Source organism: Otolemur garnettii, unplaced genomic scaffold (genome assembly GCF_000181295.1).
Source record: "Otolemur garnettii isolate 467f Iridium unplaced genomic scaffold, OtoGar3 scaffold00023, whole genome shotgun sequence".
Taxonomy (NCBI): domain Eukaryota; kingdom Metazoa; phylum Chordata; class Mammalia; order Primates; family Galagidae; genus Otolemur; species Otolemur garnettii.
Window position 1 is genome coordinate 9,178,402 of NW_003852418.1, and position 12,621 is coordinate 9,191,022.

At 43.4% G+C, this 12,621-nt stretch overlaps 1 protein-coding gene across 5 annotated transcripts in view; it reads right to left on the reverse strand.

The window, feature by feature from the left end:
* Positions 1-12,621, reverse strand: part of ZMYND8 (zinc finger MYND-type containing 8) — a 131,962-nt gene that overhangs the window by 71,266 nt on the left and 48,075 nt on the right. For 2 of the 5 annotated variants that reach the window (XM_023511942.1, XM_023511939.1), the window contains exons 4-8: positions 11,083-11,226; positions 7,713-7,826; positions 5,815-5,907; positions 4,324-4,411; positions 1,456-1,511 (exon numbers count right to left, since the gene is read on the reverse strand). In XM_023511942.1, the coding sequence (XP_023367710.1) occupies positions 1,456-1,511; positions 4,324-4,411; positions 5,815-5,907; positions 7,713-7,826; positions 11,083-11,226 (495 nt within the window). Of the gene's footprint in view, positions 1-1,455; positions 1,512-4,323; positions 4,412-5,814; positions 5,908-7,712; positions 7,827-11,082; positions 11,302-12,621 lie in introns of those variants that run through there. The other 3 variants (XM_023511941.1, XM_023511938.1, XM_023511943.1) reach the window with 2 other exon arrangements.

The window sequence follows — 12,621 nt, forward strand, 5'->3', positions numbered from 1 at the left end:
AAACTAAAAGTATAGTGAGATGCGACCATTTGTACTGATCATATTAGGGGTAAAACAAATATACACGTATTTTTAAAACTGGAATCCCCTGTATTGGAAAGGCTGCAGAAAAATGACCACACTTATCCACTCTAGGCTACTGTTAGTTTGCTACAGCTTTGCTATAAGATAATCAAGTCGTCTCTACCTAAAGGCTCTGCCGCATTTATAGCCTACGACCTAGAATGGCATTTGTAAAAAATATACTAAGGTTATCATCAGAAGTGCAATGATAGTCATCACCCTGTCATTTATTCTGAAGTGTTGATGAAACTGGGTACTACCAAAATGACAATGAAATAAATGTCCATGAATTGTTTATAGGAATATTATACAGCAAGGAAAAATGCTTTTCTTCATGTGTGTTTGATTGCCTAGGAGCATAAAAAATACTCACAATAAACTAAGTGCTGGTGGTACCCACAGCTCAGTGGGTAGGGTGCCAGCCACATACACAGAGGCTGGGAAGGTTCAAACCCAGTCCAGCCCAGCTAAAAAACAACAATGACACCTGCAATAACAACAAAAATAGCCGGGCACTGTGGCAGGCGCCTATGGTCCCAGCTACTTGGGGGGGCTGAGGCAAGAGAAGTCACTTAAGCCCAAGAGTTTGAGGTTGCAACGAGCTGTGATGCCACAGCACCCTACCCAGGGCGACAGCTTGAGAACTCCGTCTCAATACAAAAAGAATAATAAATAAACTAAGTGCCAAGGCAGTATATAAAACTCTCTGTACAAATATGCAGCTCTAGATGGATCAAAATGATACCTAAACAGATTTTTCTTTACAAATGAATGAATGAATGCAAACACACAGGCAGGATGAAGGTCATTACAACTCAGTTGTTTATTCTTACGAGAGGGATCTAATAAAGACAAAGTCACTTTAGCTGCTTGCCTGTCCCACAGTCTCAGGGCCCACAAGCCCAACGAGTTTATTGCATCCACACCATCAAAAGTATAGGTATTTGCAAGAGGGACACTCTCTCTCCGGGACACCTGGGCTACGCTCTGAGAAACTGTCACGGCCTTTCGCCCAAATGTCAAAACCCAAACCTCTTCTGCAAGAGGAGTGAAAGAGACATGACCGAATGCCACAGACTGTGGGGCCAAGGTCAGAAACTATGAATTCTATCTAGGCAACCAAGAAAACTCAAAATACCCAGTGCTTGCCCATGACGTACAGGTAAAACATAAAAAGTCGCTTCTGCCTCCCTCAGATTAGAGCATTTAGTAAGCTATGGGGACCTCTTGGTTGCTTTTACTTTCCTGAAAGACTAATGGTTCTGTTTGTGCTTCAACACATGCCGAATCACCATGGCTACCCACTGGGAGATTCTACAACTTGAAACATCAGCGGCTACCCCAGCCCCTCACTCTGGGTGCATCTGAAACGGGACAGTGGGAAACACATACCTCATGTTCACAGATTTTGATGACTACCTTCGCTATTTGCGTCAATTTGTGATTTCCTAAGGGAATAAGAAAATAGGATTAATTCTAATGGAAACACTACAAGACCCAGACTAGGGATTACACCTCCAACAACATTTTAACTTGCTTTCCACTGGGATTCAGTTTTTAAATGGGGGGAGGGGGTTTCTGGCGTCTAATGCTGGTTCTAATTATGTGATCTGTCCCATCAAAGTGGACCAATCTTTTGGTGTCTTTCATGTTGTCTTCTCTGAAACTGAACAACTTATGTGGGTTTCCCTAGAGATTGTAGATTGGTATTTTCAGAATGCTTTGACATCCTAAAGGGAGTTAGTAGAACGGAACCTGACTCTTCCTATTGGTGCAGAATCCAAGCCAAGAAGGGAGTGAGGGCAAGAAGTAGCTCTGCTGTGCCCGGCGCTCGTTTTCTTATTAATTTCTCATGAAGCTGTATCATGTGCCCATTTAATGAGTGAGGAAGCTGAGGCTCAGAGGAGTTGTGCTTACATGAAATGCTTCACTAAAAAGATAAGTAAGCCCCAGTGTAGAAATCCTCCACCATTGCACTAAACCAGAGAACAAAAGACGGTCAAAAAGTCGTGTTTTCTTTGAACCTTATAATATTTACAAAAATTATAAATTTGTTGACAAGATTTCACAACGTGCCTTGAAAACACAGAAGATCTGATAACTCCTAACCAACAGAGCACTGGGGCTGCCCACAGTGACCTCCCTGGACCAGACAGGAGTGTCCTGTTCCCCATAATCGCCCGCACATCACATGGCTGGCAGCCATCTGGCTCGTATACATGTTTTTCTTCCAGCTGACCTCTTTCACTTGTCTGTATGATTTGATGGGCCAGCGCTTTCTATATATTGGAGTTTATAATCTTTACACAATTTCTCAGGGCCTAGTGCCTCTCCTTTCCCCTCCCTGCACCCTCGGCCGTTGTAAGTTAATAATGCAACCTGTGTGCTTAAAGCAGACACCTGCCCATTTGTGTATCTTAAACACTAGCTAACAGTCTACACTGGGCCTGCGGGGAATACAGGGAAGAAGACAGACCCCAGAAGAGCTTACATCCTAATAAACAACTGGAACAAACAAAAATAGCACCATTCAGAAAGCAAAATGTTACACAGGGAACTACAGACACGGTGAGAGTCCTGCACAGGGTCACCTGGTACAGTATGGGAAATCAGGGAAAGCTTCTCAGAGGATGGAGAGCCCAACATTGAAGGACAGGGGTAGGACTGCTGTAGCAGGGCAACTGAGGGCAAGGGGACCTGGGGACAAGAGCCGACAGGGTGGGGCGGGACACTGGAGGATGGACATGGCCAAAATTTAGAGAAATTGTTGTGGGGTGCAATGAGCCATCTCCAAGAGGGAAGATTAGAATGGAAAACTCCACTGCGGCCGGAGGACTCAATGCTCTAAATCCACGACAACACAACTAAGAAAACTTTGTCCAGAATAAGAACTCCATACTGTCCAGTTTCTGAAATAAGCGAAAGATGTGAAGAGGTCCTTTACCAAAAAATACATACATATCACTACACAGGAGAAGATACTCAATGCCACTGGTCATTAGGGAAAGACAAATTAAAGCCACCATGACATAACATTTTACACCTTCAAGAAAGACTAAAGGGAACAAGGCAGACGATATCAAGTGTCGACAAGCACATGGGCAACCAGGACTTATATACTCCGCTGGCTGAGTACAAAATGTTATGATCACTTCGCAGAAACAGTTGGATGATATTTATTATAAACTTAACTATAAATCTACTCCACGGTCCAGCAATACCACTCCTAGGTACTCACCCAAGAGAAATGAAAATGTTATGTCCACACAGAGCAGGTTCACAGAAGTTTTATTTATAATAGCCAAAAGCGGGGGGGGGGATCCATCAGTATCAATAAGGTCACAGTGGTAGGCTGATGGATACCACGCTCAGCAACAAAAAAGGACAAACCACTGATTACACCCGACATAAATGAATCCCAAAAAGCCAGACCCAGAAGGGCAATGATCTCAACTAATGAGTCATATCAGTTGAGATCTCAACTGATATGACTCCACTGATAGGAGGAAATTCTAGAATATGCAAAACTCACCTACAACGACAGAAAACCAATAGCACTTCTGGGGTTTACAGGGAAAGGCAAGGTGGGGATGAAATAGGATAATCAAGGCAGAGCGCAGTGACCCACACGGATAATCCTAGCACTCTGGGAAGCCAAGGCAGGTGGATTACTGGAGCTCAGGAGTTGGAAGACCAGCCTGAGCAAAACCAAGACATGTCTCTACTACAAAGAGAATAAGTAGCCGGGCATCGTGGAGAGTGCCTGTAAGTCCCAGCTACTTGGGAGGCTGAGCCAAGAGGATGGCATAAGCCCAGGAGATTCAGGCTGCTGTGAGCTATGACGCCACAGCACTCTACCCAGGCCAAGAGAGTAGGACTCTGTCTCAAAAAGAATAAAGAAATAGGCTAACGGAAATGTTCTAGATCTTATGTGGGTTTGTAGTTAATATGTCTGTCAAATTCACTGAAGGCACACAGAAAACCTGTGCATTGTATTTTAAGCAATTACATGTCCATAAAAAATAGGTTTCTAGAAACAACAGTAAACGGTAGCAGCAACCGAGAGCCTCCAGCCACTTTGGACCTCAGCTCTTCCCCTGAACTTCGCGTAGCCACGGCCCCTTTTTATGCATGTCGGTAATCTGCACACAAGTACTCTGGGTTGTTAGCCGTCGGGTATGCATTTTGATGGAGGGTGTTAAGAACGTGCGACACACACAGAGCATACTTCGCTACTTAGGGATCACCTGAGCCACTCACCCCCATTATAAATGATGCAGTTGTGCAAAATCCACTTTGCGTCAGCCAGGAAGGCTTCTGTGCAGCCATACATTCTCTTTTTAGCGTTCTGGGAAGAAAAGCCATGGAGCATAATCACCAGTGAGTGTAAATAAGCCACAGTAAGTAATACTTGCATCTCCACATAATTTTCTCAGCAGTCGTTTGCCAGATGTATTAGCGCTCTTTTACTCATTTCCCAAGATACTATTATTTTTGAGATCTATAACCCTAAACAAAAAGGTACTCACTGAATTTATCAGGGTAACGTGAATATTGTCATCTTATAGAAGCTGCCATTTATCAAATAGGTTCTTCCAATAAGCAGAATATTTTATATATTATTAATTTTTTTTTTAAGAGACAGAGTCTCACATTATCGCTCTCGTTAGAGTGCCATGGCATCATAGCTCATAGCAACCTCCCAACTCCTGGGCTTAGGTGATTCTCTTGCCTCAGCCTCCTGAATAGCTGGGATTACAGTGCCTGCCACAACACCTGGCTTTTTTGTTGCAGTTTGGCCAAGGCCAGGTTTGAACCCACCACCCTCAGTATATGGGGCCAGCGCCCAAGTCACTGAGCCATAGGTGCCACACTCATATATTATTTTTTATCAGCCACACCGCCTCATGTAAAGCTCATGATGACTCAGGGCAGGCAGTACTTATCATCAGCCCCATTTTACAGAAGGGAAAACTGAGGTACAGTAATGTTAAGGAACATATGCTAAATTCCCAAGCTATTAACTTACAAAGCTAGAATTCCAACCCTGTCTATTCAGAATCCCTTCTTTTTTCCAACACACCTTGAGGCTGTGTGCTATTTTCCGAAACAGAGTCAATTTATCGTTTCTAAGCTATCAGAACAGAAATATGAAATAGTGTTTCCTCTTTATGGATGCATTTCATTACCCATGTTTTCCTGTGAACAGTTGCAAAATCAGCACCAAGATGATGTGCTCCATCTAAATAAAGTGTCACAAGTGTAATTTTTACCGAGGAAGTTTAATGTAAGCTTAAAATAACCTTCAGGCATTCAAGAAATACCCTTATCAGTATAATAGGCCAAGTTCTAAGAAGCCTCCATCTTTATTGCTCATCTGGAGGTTTCCCCAAACACTTAATTTTCTCTTCTTCCTTCCTGCTGCTCTCATTAGCACCTCCAAAAGAAAAGAAAGGGGAGGTAAGGTTTCCATCAATCAAATCACTAACTCTCAGATGTTACGACTTTTTCAAGTAAAAAGCGAGACATCGCTTGCTGAAGCGTTATCTGTGGATTTCAACCCTCCACTACCATCTTAGAAGAATGTTACTGAGGAAAGAAGCTGGGGCATCAAGAGTTCTTCTACCCAAATAAAAATGGAACAAGGAAAATGCAGGGAAATAATCTAAGACAGTGCACGGGAAGTGGGGGATCTTTCGTCATCTTGACAACTGTAGGCTGCAACCATGAGGTTCTTTGACAGAGGCCAACCTTTTCTAATGTACAAAGGTCCATGGGATGGAAAATGTACTCAGCGTAGTCAGGATGCTGTTCCAACGGAACAGGCTTCTGGAATGCGTCTGTCTATAAAAGAAAATATACACAGGAACAAACCCATCATTGCTGTGGAAGACGAAGCATTAAAACCAACAAACGACTTAAAAAATGGAGACGTTTTAGACCATACAGCGTGATTTTGAGACACAGTCTAGCTCTTATCACCCAGGCTAGACTACAATGGTGTCATACTCACTGCAACCTCCAACTCCTGGGTTTCAGAGATCCTTCTGCCTCAGCCTCCCAAGTAGCTAGGACTACAGGAACTTACCACCACGCCTGGCTAATTTTTCTATTTTTAGTAGAGACTGGGTCTCCTTCTTGCTCAGGCTGGTCTCCAACTCCTGAGCTCAAGGGATCCTCCCACATCAACCTGCCAGAGTACTAGGATTACAGGTGTGAGCTACCATACCCAGCCCAGACAATACAATTCTAAAGGTTTCCACAAAGCATGACCTTGGGAAGCTCCAAATTGCTCCATCTTCTAATTTTGCCTCGTTTTTGATCATCACTGGCCCAGTTTGTGTTTTGGTTTTGGTATTTGTATTATTTTCGATGTGCCCAAGTAATAGATCCTATCCTCTTACATGAAGATTGACAATTATAACCCACTGCGAGCTGAAAAGATGCTTTGACAAAGTCAGCAACTTTCTGCCTTGACTGACTTTATATCAAACAACTTATGTAAGGAATTAATGCCTTCTCCAATCTTTCTTGTTGGTTTATACATAATTCTATACTGGTAGCAGTCTACATGACCCATTATTTTTATAAACAGTATTCAGCAGATCTCATTTAGCCTATGACAAGGAAATAATTCCTTATCATACTTAGCATAAAAATCATGGCATAGCAGCCCTCCCCCCAAAAAAATTTTTTTAACTAAACTGAGGATACTATGTACACTTTTGCTTCCATTGATTTGAGATTGTATCCAAGAGCCAAACGGGTTCCCAATTTAACAACATCCAATTGGTATGCTCCAGGATATAAATCTCAAAAAGAAAGTGATCTTTTTAAAGAAATAAAACCACAGTGATTACTAAAAGCCCAGATAGCCTACATTTCCATACATGTGTTTGATTTCGAAAGCAAACTCTGACTCAGAGTTTCACAAAGGGTCACAGCTGAGCTCTACAGAGCATTTGTGCAAATCAGAAAGGAGAAACCCCATTCTCAAGTTTAGATTTATCTGACATTATTACGTGGACTATATTGTCATAGTCATTTTTTAAAAAACAAATTATTTTTCCGCCATTGTCCTGAAAACCATTATAATAAATAGGTAAATATGAGAGCCACACGGAGCATCACAGTGAGGCTCAGACCTGGCGAGACTCTGCCCTTTAAGGGGCAAAGCAGGTACATCAAATCCCATTTCAAAACTGAAGGAACTAACCAAATTCTCACAGACGTGTTACTGGTCGAGTTTTACTTGGTAGGTTCCATCAGCTGACCTTAGCTATAAATAAACTATGCTGTACGCAGCTGTGTCATTGAAATGGAATTTTACTAAATCCCGCGAGAATGGGCAGAGAGCTTCCCCCTTGTCCAATGGGGTATGAGGTTTCATTTCACAACCAATCAGAATTTTAAATCCTCACCAACTTTCTACTATATGTCATTTCCCAATTAAACTCCTTTGGGACACAGAATGCTCACTACAGAGTTTACTGAATGCCATCGTACCTTACGCTTAATCCACAGACCCCTGAATCTGGGCACACATGAAGGCCCAGGGAGCATGTAAGGTATTCGGAAAGCTAAGATGTTAAGAGAACAAAAGGCACTACTTTCATGGACGCTTAGACCAAGACGAATTTTCTTCTTACCCCTGGCTGTTTCATTTTCTGAATGGCAAACTTGAGCAGGTAAGATAGCTGTTCAATGTTGAGCATTGTCATGGCTTTACTCTGCGTCTCGATGCATTCTGCTACTGTAATTTTCTACAAGTTAAAATCATATACAAATGCACGGTTAGTAAAAAGAAATTACTATCCATGTGCTTATTTCCCTTCTATTTGTTGGATAAACTCACACGTAAAGAACGCACTTCCCATCTAACGGAGACCAGTTGTTTCAGTTGGCAAAGACGCCCATTTACTAGACCAATGGTTCTCAACCTTCCTAATGCCGCAGTCCTTTAATATAGTCCCTATGGGTCGCGACCCACAGGTTAAGAACCGCTATACTAGACCAAAACGTACTAGATCAGTGGGTAAAAATTAAAAAGCATGACAATTCACTTATTGCCTTACGAGGAAATGTTTTATAGCTCATGAAGACGATGTGACCTCAGAAAGGTGTGGGGAGACAGGAACCTGAAAATCGTCCTTATTGTAATCTTTGGGTTTCAACAGTGGGAAATGAAAGGAAAGGCCATGTATGGCTTCCGGGTGATCTCTTCACGGGACAAATACTTAGCAACCACTTCTCCAGATCTTCTTAAGGTTCTGGGCTATCTTTCAGGAAGCTGGCAAGGCACTAACTCAATGACATCCCTGATGAGAAGGATTGACTCCCCTGCAGAAAGAATAAAAGGGATGGATCGGACTAATAATGAACAAGACTTCCTTCTCCATCTCCACTAATGTGAACCCAACTCAGGACATTCTGGCAAACCTTACAAGAGGCAGAGTCCAGCCATCTATTTCCATGGGCTATAAGGGAAATTCCTACCGAAGAGGAGGCCCAGAAAAATGCTGGAAACCTAATTCAGCTGTATAAATCTGGTACTACTATAGCTTAAGACTTCAGAATCCTTATGTAGCAGCAACAACAAAAATAGCAAATTCTGATGATGTCAGGAAACACTCTTGAACCATCTGCGTAGGAAGAGCTGAGAAAAGTTTTCGACAAATAATCTGGATCCAGTTTCCATTCTTCACATTTCTGGGGGCTCCAAAAGGAACTCCTGAGATGCGTCTCGTTGGTTGTCGAGAAAAAGGCCAACACGAGAGACACTCAGAAGCTGGACGCAGTGAGCGATGTGGACACTTATCTATTTGCTTAGCTGCCGGGGGCTGACCCATCCGGTTGGCTGCCTTAGCATTGCAGCCCTGGAAGAAATTCAGGCCCTGCATCACAGACACACAACACTTGCTGGTCTGACTCTGACTCATTTCTAGGCAACTACCCACGGTGAGCACCTGGGCACTTCCCACACCCCCAGCCCTCTTTCCTGGCTAGCAATGCCTGGGTCCTACAACACAAAAAGCGCCACCTGAGCATATTTCAAGCTTTTTTTTTTTTGGCTTGATGACTAGGAATCCAGTGTTGACCAACAAGTACAAGGGCAAATCAGCTAGGCCAGGGGTCCTCAAACTTCTTAAACAGGGGGCCAGTTCACTGTCCTTCAGACCACTGAGGGCCGGACTGCAGGCCCCGAGACAAGTCAGCTGCTAAGCAGGACAGGCAGCAACACCCGGTGGGCCAGATAAATGTCCTTGGTGGGCTGCGTGTAGCTCTCGGGCCGTCGTTTGAGGACGCCTGAGCTAGGGGATGATTGGGTGAAATCCTTCCGCTTGTTAACAAGAGATGCAAAGAAAGGGGAATTTTAGTCTGTCCCCACATGGTGCCTGAACCCCCTCACCAGCCATCTTAAGGTTATGGGGAACACGCATCTCAACAATGAGATGGCAAGAGCCTGGTTCTGAACAAACTCTGGCCTGGCCCTGCCTCTGGCTTCTTCCTACACGTGATAATAAATCCCTGTTGTTTCAACCGCCATTCATCAGGGACTATTACACGCAGCAAAAGCATCCCATCTGAACCACTACCTCTTTTTGCAGTATCCTTAACCAACTGGAAAGAGCTAAGACCCAAATAAAAAAATTTCTCTTTGATAAAGGCGCTAGTTCTCCCACTAAGTGTAGTAGAATGAGGTTAGGCTCAGAGCAGAGGAGGGCACAGCTGAGCAAGGCGTATCCCACACATCTCTCCAACCCGGATAACCCACAGAGAACAGCAGCCCTCTCTTACCATTTTAGAGGCAGAACATCACTACAATGTCATCATCACATTCATCTGCATTCAAATTTTTTTTCATATCATTCTCGTCTTTCTTCTTTCCTTACACAAAAGCATACCACAGACACTGTCCTATAGCTTGCGTGTTTCCCACCAGAGACACCTGGGTGACCGTTCCATCTCATACATAGAAATCCTGACTTGAGACCTACCTCCAATACCTCCGAGCCCAAGAGACATTCCATGTTGAAGGATTTTGGAAATGACGTTCTGATTTTTAGCATTTAAAAAAAAAAAATTATGGTTGGGAGTCACCAAGAATAAAAGCCCCTCCAGAACAGTGGAAACCCTAGTAACGGGTTTAATAACTAGTTTAATGTGCAGGGTTTGTTACAAATGAAGCACTTGCTGCCTCCACTAACCCAGAGAGCTGTGGCCTCCAGCTCTGCACCTGCTGTTTCCCCTGCCTGGATCTCCCCAAGATGGCTGCATGGCTCACTCTTCCCCTCCTCACATCTTTCTCAAATCTTAATGACGCCCTCCCAGACCTCTAATGTTTAAGGAGGGTGGGGGGACACTCTGCAACCCTCTGGGCTTCCTGTTCCCATTCTCAATTCACTTTCTATAGAGTACTCTTCTTCTAATTCATTACATATAACTTTTACTTATTTCAGTATTTTTCCTTTTCTGCTGAAAAGAATATGATTCATGCCTATTTCTGTGCACTCCTGAATCCCCAGCATCGAACAGGAGCTCAAGAAATACTTGTTGCATAAAAGCAAGCATCAGACGGCCACCACGCAGAACATACGACCAATACTAGTCTTCCCACTTGGCTACTGTTGATGGTTCATCAATACGGCAGGGTATGTCATCCAAGAAGAAGAGCCCAAGATCTTTTCAGAATGCGTGAACTCTCAAAGACTCAGGAGTCAACTTTCAAAATGTTCATTACAGAAGAATCAGAGATGGCTGCAGATCTCGAAACAATCCAAAGACCCAGGTAGAAGCAAAAAAAATTCAATGCAATTGTCTTTCCAATTGCTGCAGGGCTGCAAGCATTGCTGATGCTGGTCCAACAAAAAATAAGGCGACCAGGATGGAGCAGGTGGAAGGCAAGAGATTTCCGTTTCCCCTATTATCTAGATTATTTGAAAAATTAAAAAAAATTAAAGGAAGAAAGAGGAAGAAGAGGAAACGAGGCAGGTAATGCATCAGTCATCAGGAACTAACCTCACATTCAGGACAAAACCAGTCCCCCTCTGGTTCCGATGTCAGTCTCAGACACTTAGCGTGATAAACCCGGGGACAGAGCTCACAGCAAAGGACTTGGCCTTCCCGGTGACAAACCCAGCAGTAGAAATCATTCCGTCCATCCTGCGGTACAACATCAACAGGGTCTGTGGTGAGTGGCTGCTTCATATAGTAAAACGGACCATGTCTTAGTTCTGACTGAAATGTAGGCAAGAAAGACAGGTTTGGTTTCAAAATAAATGTGCATTCTCAAAAGGAATTTGAACAAGTACATCAATAACAACAAAAAATTAAAGCATTTCACAATGTATTAAAAAGCCAAGCTATCTTGGGTTACTCTACCAAACAGCATTAGCGGGTCATTAGCTATGCTAAAGGAGGTTTTTTTCTTTCTTTCGTTCCTCTATCTTAAGAAGTAATGAATTGAAAGCTAATTCTAAGAGGCTCCTCTAGCAGGGCAGACATTGTGACATCTACAACCCAGGCATACCTGAGTTCAAACTGAAACTCTACCATTAACCAGTTGCATGACCTTGGACAAGTCTCTTAACCTCCCAGCTTCAATTTTCTCATCTGTAAAACGGAGATGTTAATATGTAACACTTCATGGCACTGTGCTGGGATTAAATGGGATAATATAATGTTTGCATTTAACACAGTGCCCCCACTACTAACGCCGTTGATATAGTTAAGAGCCAAACTTATGACAGTCTGAATGTACAAAGCTAATAAAGCCAAAGCAATTTGCCAGGGATTCTTTAAATAGCAGTTCTCTGGAAAACAGATAATGGATTTGAGTCACCAAAAAAATGATCATCTTTTTTTTAAAGAGACATTGTCTTACTTTGTCGCCCTCAGTAGAGGGCTGTAGCATCACAGCTCACAGCAACCTCCAGCTCTTGGGCTTAGGAGATTCTCTTGCTTCAGCCTCCCCAAGTAGCTGGGACTACAGGCGCCTGCCACAATGCCCAGCTGTATTTTTGTTGCAATTTAGCCATGGCTGGGTTTGAACCCACCACCCTGGGTATATGGGGCGGGTGCCCTACTCACAGGCACTGCCCTGGTCATCCATTTCTTAAGTCTACCCCCAACACGTGGAGTATTTATGAGCCAATAAGAGCTTTCCTAAAGCTATGATTTTTGAACCTGGTAGATCCTCATCTTGGCCGGGCAGCCACAACTCTCATCTGAAATCAACCATGGCAGAAAGATGAGATGGGTGGCCAATCTCCAGCAGCTAGACCTCGTCCTGCCCCAAATTGCCAGGAGAAATGTTTCTCTACATACATATTACAGAATCCTGCAAAGCCATACTCGAAACACAAATGGTCACTCAGAAGAAAATCCTAAGGAAAACGTGTATCAGAAATCAACATGAAATCTTATTTATGAAGTGTGACAAAGCCCAGCAGTAAGGTTCAAAAAGACCTAATAACTGGCTCGGCGCCTATAGCTCAACCGGCTAAGGCGCCAGCCACGTACACCTGAGGTGGCGGGTTCGAATCCCCAGCCCGGACC